General features: G+C 37.3%; 2 protein-coding genes and 1 non-coding gene across 3 annotated transcripts; 1 reads left to right on the forward strand and 2 right to left on the reverse strand.

The window, feature by feature from the left end:
- Positions 1 to 5510: 5510 nt before the first annotated feature.
- On the reverse strand, positions 5511 to 7537 carry LOC113308934 (putative leucine-rich repeat receptor-like serine/threonine-protein kinase At2g19230). Its single transcript, XM_026557380.1, has 7 exons — positions 7413 to 7537; positions 6879 to 7004; positions 6629 to 6755; positions 6450 to 6518; positions 6273 to 6344; positions 6096 to 6167; positions 5511 to 5875 (listed from the first exon to the last, which is right to left on the reverse strand). The coding sequence occupies exons 2-7, from the start codon at positions 6976 to 6978 to the stop codon at positions 5719 to 5721; spliced, it is 597 nt and encodes a 198-aa protein (XP_026413165.1). The 5' UTR covers positions 6979 to 7004; positions 7413 to 7537; the 3' UTR covers positions 5511 to 5718.
- A 7359-nt stretch (positions 7538 to 14896) lies between these two features.
- Positions 14897 to 16786, reverse strand: LOC113308351 (LRR receptor-like serine/threonine-protein kinase IOS1). The gene is made up of 7 exons (XM_026556822.1): positions 16534 to 16786; positions 16302 to 16431; positions 16101 to 16175; positions 15920 to 15991; positions 15747 to 15827; positions 15368 to 15630; positions 14897 to 15268 (listed from the first exon to the last, which is right to left on the reverse strand). Exons 1-7 carry the CDS (start codon positions 16670 to 16672, stop codon positions 15087 to 15089), a joined length of 942 nt encoding a protein of 313 aa, XP_026412607.1. The 5' UTR covers positions 16673 to 16786; the 3' UTR covers positions 14897 to 15086.
- An 819-nt stretch (positions 16787 to 17605) lies between these two features.
- TRNAL-UAA lies at positions 17606 to 17688 on the forward strand. Its single transcript has one exon. It is a non-coding gene; the product is annotated as a tRNA-Leu (tRNA).
- The last annotated feature ends 708 nt before the right edge of the window (positions 17689 to 18396 follow it).

The following is an 18396-nucleotide window of genomic DNA, read 5'->3' on the forward strand; positions in this document are numbered from 1 at the left end:
TAAATTTAAAGCAATCATATTAGTTAATCGCTGATGGTAGTTGAAACATATTTAGAGCGAGTGCCTAGCTGCTCTAGACCTATAGAGATCCCACCTTTTGCAATTCAAGAGCGAGAGCCAAATTAAGTCGCCCTAAGGGTTAGAGCGACTCAATATTGGCTTTTGCAACCAAAACTGGCTGGTTGCTTAATCCAGTTTTTCTTGTAGTGAATTCTCATTCTGCCAATTAAAAAACACGTTCTCAAAGACTTCGCAGTGCAAAATACAATTTGTATTGAAGGTGAGAATGGAATCTCGGTGCATGAAGCCAAACAAATTTTCATACCACTTATGGGTTAGAGAATACATTCATGAATGAAGAAGATATAAATTTTTCTGTTAGTACTGATACTTGCATGCCAGAGTACCCACCGGGATTTGAGCCACAACCATCATCACAAGACTCTACAGATGACGCTTGTTCTCCCAATCTGGACTTTGTCATTGAGTCACAGCCAGTGATTCCGCTTAAGCTGCTTAATGAACTAAAGTGTCTTGGTATTTCATTTGAGGTTGTTGCTTGTCCTCCATCCAGGCCAAGAAGGTCAGTCATCTCTAGGGGTAAATTTTGTTCAAGATGAGTCTCAAAATCCTAACTTAGAATGTTAGAGGATTAAACTCTAGAAGTAGAAGAACAGTGGTCCATAAGATGTTACAGATGATTAGAGCTCCAATCATTATACTACAGGAAACCAGAATGATGCAGTGTACATCATGGGATGTTAAACAGATGTGTGGTTATAAGAATGTGGGTTGGACTATGCAACAATCAGTTGGTAGTTCAGGAGGGATGTTAATTATCTGGGATAGAGATACGGTGAAAGTTAGTGACTCACTCGTTGTCGAGTATACGCTCTCTGTAATCTGCACAAACAAACTCGACTTTCAGTGGGTTCTAACGAATGTATATGGGCCAAATAATTCAGTTGATTGATCTGACTTTTGGATTGAGATCGACACTGTTTGCAGATATTGGTCAAACCTCCCTTGGTGTGTTGGGGGTAGTTTAATACAATAACCAAGTGTGTTGAAAAAAAGAATTGTAAGAAGATTACACGTAGTATGAAGAATTTGAATAAGTTCATAGATGAACATGATCTTATTGACTTACCTCTCAAGGGAGCTAGATTCACATGGTGAAACAGGCAAGCAAATCCAGTTATGTGCAGATTGGATAGATTCCTTATTTCACCATCCTTTGAACAACACTACCATTTTGTTACCTAATTAGCCAAAGACAGACCTACCTCAGATCACATCCCACTCTTTTTAGATATTTTTGATCCCTCTTGAGGACCTAGTCCTTTTAGGTTTCAGCTTTCAAGTTATGTGGTTCTTGGAGAATGGTTTCTTACAATTACTAGAAGATTTGTGGCTTTATTTTTGTTTTGCAGGTACTCCTAGCATTGTGCTCTGATTGAAGTTACAAGCGCTTAAAGAAAAGTTGAAAGTCTGGAACATAGAATTTTTTGGACATGCCGATACTAAACTGAAGACTATTCTATCTGAAATGCAAACTCTTGATGGCCTAGCTGAAGATAACATCCTGTCTGAAGAGGAGCGGAAACTTCAATACAAACGGACTTTGAAAGGATTTCTAAAATGGAGGAGACTTCGTGGAAAATTAAATCAAATACGAAGTGGTTGCAGGAGGTTGACATGAACACTTCTTTCTTCATCAGCAATGCTGGTGCCAGACGAAGGTACAACGGAATCAAGCATCTTTACATTGGGGATGAGTTGGTTTCTGACAAAATAAGGTTGCAAAAACATATAGTAGATTATTATAAAACTATATTCTCTGAGGAAGAGGTCATTCGACCTGATTTAGAGGGGATTGACTTTGTGTACATTACCTCAACAAAAGCCAATATCCTAGAAGCCGATTGTGATTACTGGAAATCCAGCAACACACCCAAATGGAAAGTGAATAAGGTCTAAGACATGAACACAAGAACATAAATTTATTTATTAATCTCAAGCGAAATACAAGTTACACTCGTGGTTCTAGGAAACCCTAATTCCTTTCCAAGCTTATGAATTACAAGGAAACCCTAACTCTTTCCCTCTCCTATTCTAGACCTTTCCCCTCCGAAAGATCTCTCTCCTTTACATTGTCCAAAGGTCTCTATTTATAGGCCTAAGCAACCCTAATGGTATACATCTCATATCATCTCGCCGAGGTTACTTTATGCTTCGCCTGTAGCATATTCCATAAAGTTTTTCCCCATCTTTCGCCGACTTCACGTGGTCTTGTCGGAACACCTGTCCTTTTTATTGCGCCCTACTGCTCCTACTTCGCGGTTTATCTTCTTCGCCAAGTAATCTTTTCATGGCTTCCCCTTAGTATCTTGATGGTTCTTCTACTTTATTCGGGGTGGAGAGTTATCTCGCGCTTGGGATTTGTATTTCGCCTTCTGATGTTGACTGATTTGACAGGTCACTGACACGGATCTTTGACTAGGATTTCCTTACCTTACTTGGTATGACACGTGGAAATCCTATATCGTGTACCTACACCGATTTTACTTAGGAGGAGGTTATGTGTTCTATTAGGGATTTTGGGAATAACAATGCACCGGGTCCGGATGGTTTCCCTATTCTATTCTTTTCAGTTTTGGCACTTTATCAAACATGATATTATGGGTACTGTGAATGAATTCTGCAGTATAGGTACTATTAGTTCTAAACATAACTCTATTTTAATCACTCTAGTGACAAAAAAAGATCACATTGAGATTATCAAGGATTGTAGATCTATCTGTCTGCTTACTAGTGTATATATGATTATTACAAAAGTATTAGCTTCAAGGCTAAAGTTTGTTATGGATAAGCTGATCTTTCGTGTGTAATGCGCTTATATTGAAGGCACACAAATCATTGATGGCACACTTATTCCCAATGAATTGGTAGATTCAAGACTACGATCTGGAATATAGGGTATCGTATGCAAAATTGATCTTGAGAACGCATCTGAAAGAATCAATTGGAGATATCTTGAATTTGTGCTTGTAAAAATGGATTTTAGTAGGAAGTGGTGTAATTAGCTAAGGTTTTGTTATTTTATTTCTTCTTTCTCAGTTATTATCAATGGGTCTTCTTTCGTCTAGTTCACTAGCACAATAGGTGTGAGACAAGGCTGTCTAGTTTGTCCTCTTTTATTTAACATTGCCATGGAAGGTTTTTCAAGATTTATGGATAGAGTAGTTAATCAAGGACTTTTCCGTGGTTTTTCCGTGGCTCCTTCTAGTATTGTTGTCAACCATCTTCATTATGCAGATGACACAAATTTCTTTTTGGATGATAACAAGGAATAACCACATAACCTGTTCTCAGCATTGCATTATTTCAACTTCATAGCCGGAATAAAGGCAAATACTTTGAAAACCAGACTTGTTGTCGTGGGATAAGTACCTGACTTAACTCTTTGGGCTGAAGAATTAGGTTTTTCAGTTGATTGCCTACCTTTTATGTATTTGGGAATGCCGCTTGGTGTGAAATCTAACTCCATATAGAATTTAGGAACCTATTATAGAGAAGTTTGACGCTAGACTCTCAGTTTGGAAGCGTATTTCATCATCGAGGGGAGGTAAGTTAGCTCTTTTGAAGTGTATTTTATCCTCTCTTCCGACTTACAATTTTTCTCTATTTAAAGCCCCAATTTAAGTCATCAAGATTCTTGAAAAGAAGATGCGAAATTGTCTATGGGAATACAAAGAAGGAGAAAAAATTTCTCATTTAGTTAACTGGGATATAGTTCGTGCAACTAAACAAAGAGGTGGTCTAGGAGTTGCAACTTAAAACTTATGAACATAGCATTGTTATCTAAATGGTGTTGGAGATATGGTGTAGAAAAGAGCAAGCTCTGGTATAAGATTATAGAAGACAAGTACGACAAAGAGTTCTCCAAATGGATTTCGGGGAAAGTTAGCCAATCCTATGGGGTCTCTTGCTGGCGGGCAATTTTTGAATCTGCAGGTTTCATTAGCGAGCATTCGACTTTATTCTTCCATTTTGGAACAGACATTTCCTTCTGGAATGATCTTTGGTGTGGACAAGAACCTTTGTCTTCTACATGCCCTAATTTGTTCAAGTTGTCTAGGAATAAAAATGCATGTATTGCTGATATGATATCTGTGGAAGGAAATTGGAGGTTCAATTTCAGGCTGGTAGATTTATACGCAGAAGCTCAAGAATATGCATTGCTAATTTTAGTAATTGATGATGTTCCCCCTGCACGTGATGGTCTGACAGACACAAGGAGGTGGAAATTGCATCCCTCTGGTGTGTTTTCCATCAACTCATTTTATTCTCAATTGGTGGCAGAACATGGAGTGTCTCACTTTCCTTCTCATTTCATCTGGCAACAGGCTATCTCTCCAAAAAAAAATCTTTTTCTGATGTGGTGTTTGGTTCACGGAAAATTGAACACTATCGATACGCTGCAACGGAAAGGTATGGCTCCTCATATGATTGTGCTTTGTGTGGTGGCGGAGTGGAGTCACAAGATCATTTATTTATGCAGTGTAAAATTGCATATAAAATTTGGTGCAACTGAATACAAAATAAAGGTTGGACTTGGGTTTTGACGGGTTCAGTGAGAGCATTGGCAGGAACATGGCATACACAACAATTTTCTCCAACAGACAGTTACATCTGGAGTTTGATCCCGGCAACAATTGTTAATACGATATGGAAAGAAAGGAATTGTTGAAGATTTGAATCTAACTACCTCTTCAAAACTGATGGCGATCTCATTTTTGAAGTCAAGTCTACAGTTCTAACTTGGGCAGCAGCTGCAGGTCACAAAGTTCATTTGAACTTCTCCCATACTGTTTTGTCTAATTGGCAGTCAATGTTTTTGTAACTCTTTGTTAGTGTAAAACTTTCTTTTCTTTGTTTCATCTACCTCTAGTAGAATTGTTTCTACATTCCTTCTTCTTTTAATATATCCTCTTTTTCGATCACAAATAAAGTTGACCCTTCACCGAAAATATCGTTCTTCAGATTCAACAAGGTAGAGCTACTGGGTCTTGTTCTTGGAACGTGGTACATTTTGTGTCACCTGACCTATATTGAAATCTGTCACCACAATTCTGCAAACTCTTTGGCCCTTCAAATACCTGTAGCCAAAACTGAATAAGCATGAAACTGCACCCGTTCAAAGACACACATTTCTTTTTATCCAAATACTCAGCAGAATAAATGGTAACTGACACAATTGCAGACCACCAATTTTACCTTTCCAAGAGCATTTCTTTTTTTTTTTTGAATAAAATGGGGGACATAACCTCAGGATGGATACTAAAACCAATCCATTCAAGAAACTTCTTCCAAATTGGCCAAACAACTTTACAATTAAGAAGTAAATGAAAGGTAGCATCGAACCATTATCACACAAATTGCAACCAGGATGGGAGCTCAGGCCTTTCTTTTACAGGGTCCCTGAGATTGAGTTTAGTTCGGCAAAGTTACCATATAAAGAATTTAATTTTGTGTGTGTATTAGAGATTACACACATATTTCCAACCAGGATTCCACTCAAGATGATTGCAAATTTACAACAAACAAAACCAAACCAGCAGCTGAATTCATCCCGCACGGGCAGGTGAATATATACAGCCCCCACCAAACGCACACCTCATTCCTTGCATCTTGGAGATTCAAAAGACAATTATCCTAAACAATAAACCAAAACATCACCAAAGCTGAAATTACAGTTCCTATTATGCTTTCTAACGAGTTTATACGACTTCCTGCATTTACTCCTTTTGCTAATTCGATGGGTCCGCATACAGCTTCATCAGAATAGCACAAGCCTTTGTTTCCGGACAACCTGACGCGAAAATAAATAAACGAAAATTGATTTTATTGATTGAAGCTCGTAAAAGTATTAAGTTAATAGTTGGAATAATATGCCTAGAAACTTAATCAAATGAGACATGACTTAATCAAATGAGAGAATAAAAATATAAGTCAATAGTTGGAGTAATATTCCTAGAAACTTAATCAAATGAGACATGAATTCAGTTCAGTTGACATTTTTTAACGCTTACTTCAACTTTAAGTCCTTGTTCTTCTGTAATGAAGTAGGAACTGTTCCAAATAAATTGTTATCCGCCAAATTCCTACAAAAACGAAAGAAAACCATTTGATTCATAAGGAAATGGAAATCTTATAGACAAATTCGAGGGAAATATATTTATATCTTCATGAGGGAAAGAATAGCTTACAGCTCTTTCAGTTTTGGAAATTCGGCAAGAAAATCAGGAAAGTCTTGTGTCAAATGGTTATTGCTGAAGTCTCTGCAGGCAGATTTTATCAACCATGAAACAAAACCAAATAGATAAGTAAATAAGACAAGTAATAAGCTATTAAATTAATGCTTACGGTAGGTGTTAATTACTCACATGATTTCAAGTGCATCCATTACGCTAAAATCAACGAAGACTCCAATTAGATCTTTGTTACCACAATTTCTGAAAATTGATATACAAAGATGATTTGAGTATTATATTAATAAGTAAAGTGATTAATGGGTTGCATGCATAGACAATCCCATTGAGAACAAGAGAGTATTTAATTTTACAGCGCTATTATTCTTGGGACAGCATCAGAGTTACAGGTAACCCATGATAATGGTGTAGGAAGACATGGATCAGCCAATGTTGAATTTAATCCTTTAAAACTTGCTTGTATGACCAATATCGCCCCAGCTGTTAAAACATTATTTAAACAACTTCGATTACCAAGTAAAAAACACAAGTTGTTCAAACCCGTAAAACAAAAGGAGTATATGCGAGATCTATCAATGACCTAGCAAGTTAACAGAACTTTACCATCAATAAGATTTGTTTTCTGTGCTGATACTGATAAAATGAGTAGCGAGAAAGACAATGCTGATATAAAATGAACAAGATTGAGCTTGGTATTCTTCATGATCGATATTGTGAAGAAAGCTATAGCTGCAAAAGATTAGAACAAAGAAAAGAGGTTGAGATGATATTATTACTTGAGATTGATATGGTATATATAGACTACATTTCAAATAACCAAGCAGAAGTCATCGCCATTTGTGTATCTGACGTGATTCCAACTTCCTTTTTTTAGCAGAACAATTCCAACTTGTAAACTTAATATGCTCAAAGTCCACACAACATACTCAAACTTAACGGGTCATTGCCTATCAAATTTAATGTCATCACTTGATTTAGAATGTATGTGTAACCTAGAAATTGTTGATGTGATCTAAGGGATAATCAAGATAATCAAATTCTAAAAAAATAGTACGACTTTGAAGAATTATGTGATATTGTTGGAGGGTTAATGGTCCAAATCCAAATTAGCTGTATCCTGTAAATACTGATCAATACCATGTATCTATTCCTTGTGGCGAGCAATAATCGACCTGCTGAAATTCACAACACATTGACAACAAATACTTATACAATCGATCTGATCTGTTAATATATTCCCGCATTAAGTTTTCATTGTTTTTGTTCAACTTGACGACGAGTTTGAAGACTTTTTGGGTGAAAAATTAAAGAATTCAGTCATGCTTGTAACTGTTTCCTACTTGCTTAATATATAACTTAAACTATTATCTATGGATGCGAATTTTCCTAATCCAAGAAAAGATCAACTTGATTAGTCAAATTTACTTTTTTTAAGCAGTCAAATTTACTATCTGGCGTATGTAATGTACTAAATGATGTAAGTAAACTTGACCATATCAAAACAAACAACACAAACATTTGATTTTGGCTTGTTGGTTAGTAATGAAGTGAACAATTGTATAAGCTCTCTTAACCCAATTAGGGTACTAGGGGCAAGTATTTATATTAAGCATATTGGACTTTAGTTTACAGGACACTTACATAAGACCGAAAATACATATGGACTATACATGGACATCCATTCCCCCTCCCCCAAGCAACGTGAAAGCTTGCTACACAGGAAATGAAACCTCTTTATAGAGAGACCCATAGTAAACAAATCCGCAAGTTGATGTTCTATCGCAATATAACGAAGAAGTAAACAGCCTGATGAGATACGTTCTCATACAAAATGGTAGTGAATCTGGATATGCTTCGATGCGCATGCTGAATAGGATTTATAGCAAGGTATGTAGCACTGATATTATCACAGTATAGAGTTGGTGGATGCTTTAAGGAAGAACCAAGATCTTGGAAAAAATACTGAATCCATGTGAGCTCAGCGGAAGTAGATGATAATGCACGATATTCAGCTTCGGTACTACTAGTTGAAACTGTTGGTTGTTTCTTAGCTACCCATGAAATAAGATTCTTTTCCAAGAAAATACAATGGCCTGAAGTAGAGGGAGAGGAATCAGGGTCACCTCCCCAATCAGCATCAGAGAAAGCCATACGCTCCATAGAGTTATTGCGCCAAAGAGAATTTCCATGACCAAGTGTACCTTTAAGGTAACGAAGAATCCGTTTAACAGCCATAAAATGAGCTTGAGTTGGCCGACGCATATATTGACTAACCTGATTAACAGCATAAGTAATGTCAAGACGTGTCATATTTAGATACTGTAAGCCCCCAACCAGACTACGAAATAGTGTAATATCGGAAAATAATGAAGCATCATTGGATGATAGTTTAGAACGCGGAGCCACTGGAGTAGAAACAGGTTTCGAATCTGTAAGATCAACCCTTTTCAAAAGATCCAATGTGTATCGATTTTGAGTTAACACAAGACCATCCTTAGTCCTCGTAGCTTCCAAACCAAGAAAATAATGCAAGTCTCCCAAGTCAGTCATAGAAAATTGTGTCTGAAGTTTAGGCAAACAGAGTTAATACCTGCAGTATCACTTCCGGTAAGGATGATATCATCAACATAAAGTAATAGAATCATAACTCCTGCACTGGATTGTTTAATAAACATAGAGTGATCTGAATGAGAAGACTTGAATCCGATGGCAAGAAGAAATGCAGCAAATCGATTAAACCACGCACGAGAAGCCTTTTTTAAACCATATAAAGCCTTGTGCAATAAACAAACATTATTAGAATATCTAGGATCTACAAACCCCTGAGGTTCTTCCATATAAACCTCCTGGTCGAGAGAGCCATGCAGAAATGAATTTTTAACGTCTAGTATTACTTAATAGGCCATGAAGAGTGATTGCAAGGCTGAGAACTAAACGAACAGTAACTGGATTCACACCAGAACTAAACGTCTCATCATAATCAATACCATATTGCTGAGAATATCCCTTAGCAACCAAGCGTGCTTTGTGTCTATCAAGAGAACCATCAGATTTTTGCTTCACACGATAAACCCATTTTGAACCAATAATATTCATACCAAGTCGTTTAGGAACAAGAGACCAAGTGTGATTGCGCAAAATAGCATTGAATTCTTCAAGCATAGCTTCCCACCACTCTTTGAACTTAGAGGCGGTAGTAAAACAAAGTTGGCTCAGAAGGTAGAGATGCAAATTGAGCTGCAAAACACTATAACTTAGGATATCGAGTAGTACAACAACCTTTAAAGCTCCTAGGTTGAATAGTCTGATCTTTGAGACAGGTTCTCATCGGATGAGCATTAGTAGTCGACTGTGGAGGCTCTTGGACAGTAGGCAAGTCAGCTGAATGTGTATGCACAGTAGGAGAAGATTCTAGAGAAGGAGAGACAGATGATGATGATGTGAGAGGAGATACGGGGGATGACGAAGAAGGAGTATCAGAAAAAGAGAGACGTCTAGGAGATAATAGCACAAAAGTAGAGTGTATTGAAGGAGAAAGTAAAGGAGAACTAGGATAAGTAGGTGCTGAAACCGGAGATAAGTGATGTAGTGAAGGAATGTGATGTGGTGGAGATGAAGTGACAAAATCAGCATCTGTAGAGCGAGAAGAATGTATGAGAGTTGACTGAGGAGGATGCAAATGTGTGGCTGAATTAGGATTTGACCAAGTTAGAAGAGTAGCAGTATCCGGATTAGAGGAAAGAGGAAAAGATTTAGCACCAACATCAGTTGGGTACGGAAAAATTGATTCATCAAAGATAACATGACGAGAGATATATATCTTGTTTCTCTTAACTTCTAGGCATTTGTATCCCTTATGACGATCATTATAACCAAGGAAGACACACGGTAGAGTTTTTGGATACAATTTGTTACCTCTAAATTGATTTAAGAGTGGATAACAATGACACCCAAAAGCCTTCAAAAAATCATAGTCAGGAGGGCGATTGTGAACAACAAAATAAGGAGAATTATTAGATAAAACTGGAGTAGGAAGACGATTTATCAAATACACAAATGTAGCATAAAATTCAGCCCAAAAACTCTCAGGAAAAATGCTTTGAAGCATCAAAGCACGACCTGTTTCAGTAATATGACGAATCTTTCGTTCAGCAAGGCCATTTTGTTGAGGCGTGCTAGGACAAGAAGATTGACTTAGAATATCGTGTTCAAATAGGTAAGATTTCAATGGATCAACATATTTAGTACTACCATCAGTTTGGAGGACTCATATGGATGTAGAGAACTGTTTCTCTATCATAGCTTGGAAGTTGAGAAAGCAACGAAAGACTTGTGTTTTATCAGATAGAAAATAGATCCAAGAGAAACGAGAGCATTCATCAACAAATAGAAAAAAAAATAACGAAAGTCACAATTAGAAAGAAAACGCACAGGACCCCATAAACCTGAGTGTATAACAACTCCAATTTTATTTGAATAAGTAATTCTAGATGAAAAGGGAATACGGTGGTTTTTAGCACCTACACAACTAGAGAAGATAGACTTAGAAGAAGAAAAACTAGAATAAAACAATAAACGAGACTTGAGAGAATGAAAAATAGTATCATTAGGATGTCCCAAGCGCATATGCCACACAGCAGGACTAGCTCGAACACTAATAGTGGTAGATGATAGGGCTGGAACAGAAGACAATGGAGAATCGGAGTAAGCATTAGGGAAAATAGCATACGGTCCATAAGAGCTCCCGTTAGTCGATCCTGAATGCAAAAACCATCACGGTGAAAAAAAACACAGTCATAGTCACGAGTAAGTTGGTCAACAGATATAAGATTCTTAGCAAGCGATGGAGTATGTAATGTATTTTTCAGTAGCAATTTGGAGGAATGAGAGTGGAGAGTAATGTCACCAATTCCTGTGATAGGTAATAGTTTACCATCACCAACTAGAACTTTATCATTACCATTACAATCAAAACGGTTTGTCATCTGAGAAGAATCCGATATCATGTGTGCAGATGCAGCTGTATCAGCAAACCACTGGTTTTCATACGGCATTGGTTGAATTTGCAAATCTGAAAAAGCCTGTTGGAGATCAAGGTTTGGAGTTTGAGTAAGTCGCTGACAAGCCTGAGCTGTATGACCTTTCACACCACACCATTGACAAATAACAAGTGAGTTTTGAGGTGGAGGACCAAGAACAGATCCAATGTTGTTGTTGCGACCACGACCATAAGAGTTGGAGTGATATCCACCATTGTTGCTAGCACGACCACCATTGTTCCATCCATTGTTATTTGCATTGCATTCCAACCATTATTGCAATTATTGCGTCCACCAGAATTATTGTAGCCACCTCGATAAGATTTGGAGTAGTTGCCACGACCAAAACCACCTCCACGACCACGACCAGAGTTGTTGGAAAAACCACGACGACGACCATAGTTATTGTGTTGAGGTGAGTTCTGTGTTGTTGACCACCACAACCAGTAGGAGTACCAACAAAAAAAGAAACTAGATTTTGAAAATTAGCATCATGTCTTTGCAGATTTTGTAAATATTGAATATGGGATTCATGATGTAGTAACAAAGCATGAAGTTCAGTAAAGGTATGAAGAGTAGTTCGAGCTCAGGGTTCAAGAACAATCAGCACCCAAGCCACATAGAGTTGTGGAGACAAGCTCAAGATCAGACACTGGTTGAAGAACATCTGCCAAGGAATCAGATATTTCCTTAATCTTCAGAATATACTCAGAGATGGAAGTGTTACCCTTTTGAATAGTTGTCAGGTTTGATTTTAATTGAAGGATATGTGCCGGATTGATTGTTGCATAGGTAGAACGAAGATATTTCCATACTTCTCGAGATTTTCCACGTCGTGCACATTCAGATTTCATAGGGTCAGTAAGAGAGTAGTTAATCCATGACATGATAGTTTGATCAATAACTTCCCATTCCTCATAAGCTGGATTCGGAGTCCTAGATTGAGTTTCTTTATCAACAAGTTCTTTTGATGGTATTTCATGAGAATCATCAAGATACTTTTATAGCCTTTGCGATTTGAGAATAGGTAAAATCTGAGATTCCCAAAAAAATGTAGTTGTTCTGTCCAAGAGGATGATTTTGGTGAAAGAAGGCAAAAAGGGTGATTTCTCAAACAAGGAAGAAGAAGAGGTAGACATAAGAGAGCCTATGCTGGCAGAGACAGATGCAGAGATAGTAGGAGTTCCCGTACTCTGATTAGAGGACATAGTGCTAGAAGTAGAAGAAGAAGATGAATAAGATGATTGAGCTGATGAAGACATGTTGAAAGAAAGAGGAGGCTATGGTTTTGAAAGAGAAAAAGAATGTTTTAAGGCTAGGGTTTTAGAAAGATCGTTTTGGCTCTTGGTACCATGAACAATTGTATAAGATCTCTTTAACCCAATTAGGGTACCAGAGGCAAGTATTTATATTAAGCATATTGGACTTTAGTTTACAGGACACTTACATAAGACCGACAATACATATGGACTATAAATGGACTTCCATTCTAGAGTTCTTACTGGCCAGATCGTAATTCATTACATATCTGTTACTTTGCCTGAGTGGTTAAGGGGGAAGACTTAAGATTAAGATCTTCTGCACATAAGACCATGGTTTCGACCCACACCCCCACCCACCCACCCGATATCATGTGTGCAGATGCAGCTGTATCAGCAAACCACTGGTTCTTATACGGCATTCGTTGAATTTGCAAAGCTGAAAAAGCTTGTGGCAGATCAAGGTTTGGAGTTTGAGTAAGTCGCTGACAAGCCTGAGCTGTATGACCTTTCACACCACACCACTGACAAATAACAAGTGAGTTTTGAGGTGGAGGACCAAGCACAAATCCCATGTTGTTGTTGCGACCACGACCATAAGAGTTGGAGTGATATCCACCATTGTTGCTAGCACGACCACCATTGTTCCATCCATTGTTATTTTCATTTCCATTCCAACCACTATTCCAATTATTGCGTCCACCAGAATTATTGTAGCCACCTCGATAAGAGTTGGAGTAGTTGCCACGACCAAAACCTCCTCCACGACCACGACCACGACCAGAGGTGAGTTCTGTTGTTGTTGACCACCACGACCAGTATGAGTACCAGCACAAAAAGAAATTGGATTTTGAATATCAGCATCATGTCTTTGCAGATTTTGTAAATATTGAAGATGGGATTCATGATGTAGTAATAAAGCATGAAGTTCAGTAAAGGTAGGAAGAGTAGTTCGAGTTATGACTGTTGTGTAAATATTAGACCAATCAGCACCCAAGCCACGTAGAGTTATGGAGACAAGCTCAAGATCAGACACTGGTTGAAGAACAGCTGCCAAGGAATCAGATATTTCCTTAATCTTCAGAATATACTCAGAGATGGAAGTGTTACCCTTTTGAATAGTTGACAGGATTGCTTTTAATTGAAGGATATGTGCCGGATTGATTGTTGCATAGGTAGAACGAAGATATTTCCAAACTTATCGAGAATTTCCACGTCGTGCACATTCAGATTTCATAGGATTAGTAAGAGAGTAGTTAATCCATGACATGATAGTTTGATCAATAACTTCCTATTCCGCATAAGCTGGATTCGGAGTTCTAGCTTGAGTTTCTTCATCAACAAGTTCTTTTGATGGTATTTCATGAGAATCATCAAGATACTTATATAGCCTTTGCGATTTGAGAATAGGTAAAATCTGATATTACGAAAGAAGGTAGTTGTTCTGTCCAAGAGGACGATTTTGGTGGAAGAAGGCAAAAAGGGTGATTTCTCAAATAGGGAAGAAGAAGAGGTAGACATAAGAGAGCCTACGCTGGCAGAGACAGATGCAGAGATAGTAGGAGTTCTCGTACTCTGATTAGAGGACATAGTGATAGAAGTAGAAGAAGAAGATGATTGAGCTGAAGAAGACATGTTGAAAGAAAGAGCAGGCTAGGGTTTTGAAAGAGAAAAAGAATGTTTTAAGGCTAGGATTTTAGAGAGATCGTTCTGGCTCTTGGTATCATGAACAATTGTATAAGCTTTCTTTAACCCAATTAGGATATCAGAGGAAAGTATTTATATTAAGCATATTGGACTTTAGTTTACAGGACACTTGCATAAGACCGACAATACATATGGACCATAACATATAGGCTATACATGGATTTCCATTCTACAGATCTTACTGGCCAGGTCGTAGTTCATTACATATCTGCTAGTTTGCCTGAGTGGTTAAGGGGGAAGATTTAAGATTAAGATCTTCTGCACATAAGACCATGGTTTCGACCCCCACCCACCCACACCACATCATCAGTATCAGTGATAATAGTGGGTTTTGTTTTGAGGGGCTATCATGTTTTTCGTTTCTTTTCTTTTTTTTTGAAGCATATTCATGTTTTTCGTATTACTAGAGTTCATATTATTGAGGAGAATTTGGCTTGAATGTGGGCAATGAACATCATTTTAGCAACCCAGAATAAATTTTCGGTTCCTTGGCGTTTCAGCTAGAGAGTAGTCTGGAATTTCTTTAAATCATCCAGTTCAGATTTTCGCATATTTATAAACAGGGCAATTCATGTGCTACTCCTAATATATATTGGCAAAGTGATGAGGCCATGGATACAGAAGAAAATTAATGATGGTGGGTTGAGCCCCCTAGTAAAATTGCCAGTGTAATGAAGATCTACAAGTGTACAATGTCACAATCTTTGGATTCTATAAACTACGACAACAAATTTTTCCTCATCAATAAATTTAGCAACACTATTCTCGAAAATATTGAACAATTATAAAGGATTTTGAGCTGCAATTCAACCTGCTAGAACACCCGGGTGCGTTTGTTGGTCGGTGTTTACTCCCTGATCACCGGGTAAAATGTTTTGTGCCACACTCTCAATATCTTGAAAGTTCACTCCAGACAGCAATGGATAAGGACTCATAGTATTTCCGTACATGGGGGTCGCAGACCCAGAGGTCCCATTCATTTGCCCTCCTATAAACGTAAATCATGCATATTAGGCCTGAATTGAGCAATCATTTAGGATTATACAATTGGACTCATAATATAAGATTGAAATTGTTAGCGCTTAACCTGCTGCTGCAGTAATTTTTCTCTTTTGATGATTGACAGCTAAATATGCGACGATAGCCCAGAAAATCACAAAAATCGGAATTCCAGTTCCAAGTGCAATTGGTACCGTCTTATTTTTACGACTTTTCACTGGCGTAGGAGTAAAACTAGTAGTTGTCAATCCATCATTCCCAGTAGATGTTCCCCCATTTGTTCCTGTCCCTGGTTCAACTTGGCATACGTCATCATCAGAAAAACACAAGGTTGTCCCCAGTCCTGTCAACCTAAAACGAAAAAAGAAAAAACAGATCAAATTTGATGTTAAGGGAATAACTTGAACAGTCTTCACAGATTCAATTAGCAGTGACATGATTCAGTTATATGACCGATTTTCACTTACATCAACTTTAACGTTTTATTTTTTGATTTGTCCCTTGATGAGGTAGGTACTGTTCCACTGAAAAGTACATTCGCCAAATTCCTACAGAGAATAAAAAAAAAAGCAATTGATTGTTATTTCACACACATCCAATTCATACGCCAAAAAATATATGGTAGAAAACGAAATCTTACAGCACTTTCAGTTTAGGGAAGTCGGCAAGAAAATCAGGAAAGTCTAGTACCAAGAAATCATTGCTCAAGTCTCTGCAAACATAAACAGATAGCTCAAATTAGTATTATTATAATTATTATAGTAATTTATTTTGGTGTCTGCGTGTTATAATGCACAAATATACAAACTTTAATTTCTCACATGGTTTCAAGTGCATCCATGGCACTAAAATCTGGGAGCTGTACTCCAACTACAGAGCTATAACTGCCAAGATTTCTGTAATAATTATTTCACATTAAAATCAACTAGATCAATAAGAATGAGACTGCTTAAAAAAACAAAATGAGAATGAGACGAAGAAGAAATTACGAAGGGAGAATGTAAGTAAAGATATTGTCATACAGTGCTGTTATTCGAGGGGTATCCTCGGAGTTACATTCAACCCATGGAAATGGTGCAGGAAGACAAGGATCACCCGGTGATAATACCCCAAGCAAAGGAAAAGTATTAAATAACAACGCTATTCCCTCCACTGATGAGTTATCATTCAAACAATTTAAAACAGTAAACGAATTAAAATAGGAGTGATGCCATGGGGGAAAAAAAGAGTATTAATGAGACTAGAAAGCTATACCATCAGTTGAATTCGTTTCTCCTGTTACTGTTGAGTTTGTTTCATCTGTCTGTGCAGATACCATCAAGAACAATAGAGATGCCAAATACAATACTGATAATAAGGGAACAAGAACCGCATTAGTATTAGTACTCTTCATGATAGTATCAATCCAACCAAGCTAAAAATCTGATATGAACGAAGAAAGAAATGAACTAGTACTGATTTATTGATTATCACATTATACACTTATAGCCTCAAATAAACCTCATTTGGTTAAGTGGAGTTGACCAAATTGATTTGAAATGTAAGTTTGAAATTTGTGTTGTTGTCTTGATTGAATTTGAATTTAAAATTAAAGTTGGTGCATGTTCCTTAAATGAGTTTGTCAAAAACTGCATGGGTTCAGAACTTCAGAATGTGTCTCCTTGTGAAGGTGATATCTCGACTCAAAGTTTATAAGTCAAATACCGGCGGCGTTCACATGATCCAAAATTCCAAACGCGTTGACTGACCTTGTAAATAGCTGCTGTCAGTTCCTTGTATCGAGCAATAGTCAACTTGCTTAGATAGAGAACACACTGACAAATAATACTTATCTGTTCGATCTGATCTGTTAAGATATTCTAGCAAGAAGTTTTTATTGTTTTTGTTCAACTTGACGAGGTGAGGAGTTTGAAGATTTTTTTTGGTCATATGTCATATGTGAATTAAGTCAATGCCTATATCTGTTTCTAGCTAGCAACTTGCGAAACTTAAACTATTACAAGCGGAGAGCACATGCGCAGCCTGGCAGCTGACCACATGAGGAGTTGTTGGTGTAGGATTTTTGAAACAGATATTTGGGCTCCTAAATTATTAACAACAATATATGGGACACCAATAACACCTAAAGCGTTACTAATTTCAGGTCCAGATGACAGTGTCAATGAATATTTTGCCACAGTTTTGCAGATTTATAGGCGTCACCATTTCACTAAGTGTTACCATTTAAAACTACGTGACCAATAATAAGGCCAATAATTGATTTTTAAACCTTGGTAATAAAGTTGGTTGATGATTATAAAGTTGGTCAACCAAACACTGCATATCAGCTGGTTTGCCCGAGTGGTTAAGGGGGAAGACTTAAGATCTTCTGCACATAAGTGCGCATGGGTTCGAACCCCATAGCCAGCAGTTTATTTTTCATGTTCATGTTTTTTTGTTTTTGGGTTAATTTCATGCTTTTTTTTTTTTTTGCACAAGTTCCCATTGGTTTAAACCCCATGGCCAGCATTTATTGTCCTTTTGCATCAAATGAATTCATTATACGAGGATCATATGGTCTTTGTCTGGGTACAGAAGTATATTGTTGACTGATTAAAAAAAATAAAAATAAAATAAAACTCCCTCTCCTTATTTTGCCTGGCATTTTTAGGGGCGACCTCGAAAGAATTAGGGGCGACACAAAAAGAAAAAAAAATGTCACCTAAATGTAAAATATAACCATCCTTTATCTCCCATTTTCTTAATGGCCAAACTACCCTTTATAATCGGTAGATAACTTCACAATTGGGAGTCAGTTTAGTTTATATAACTTCCGAATATAAAGTATCCCCAAAATAAAATCCTCTATCTTTTGAATTTTGATTATCCTATAATCAAAAGTAAAAAAAATTATCTTCACTCCCGATTAAAGTAGACCTTTGGCTAAAATGCTACCATAATCGGTAGTGAATTTAGTTTATTTAACTCCCGAATACATAGTTGCCCCAAAATGTGATTTTGCAAAAATCCTCAATTTTCTGAATTTTGGTTGAGCCTATAACCGGTAGTAAATGAAGGTATCCTGATTTCCGATTATGCAGTGTCTCTCTTTGCAAATATCCTATTATAATCGGCAGT

Source organism: Papaver somniferum, chromosome 9 (genome assembly GCF_003573695.1).
Source record: "Papaver somniferum cultivar HN1 chromosome 9, ASM357369v1, whole genome shotgun sequence".
Classification (NCBI taxonomy): domain Eukaryota; kingdom Viridiplantae; phylum Streptophyta; class Magnoliopsida; order Ranunculales; family Papaveraceae; genus Papaver; species Papaver somniferum.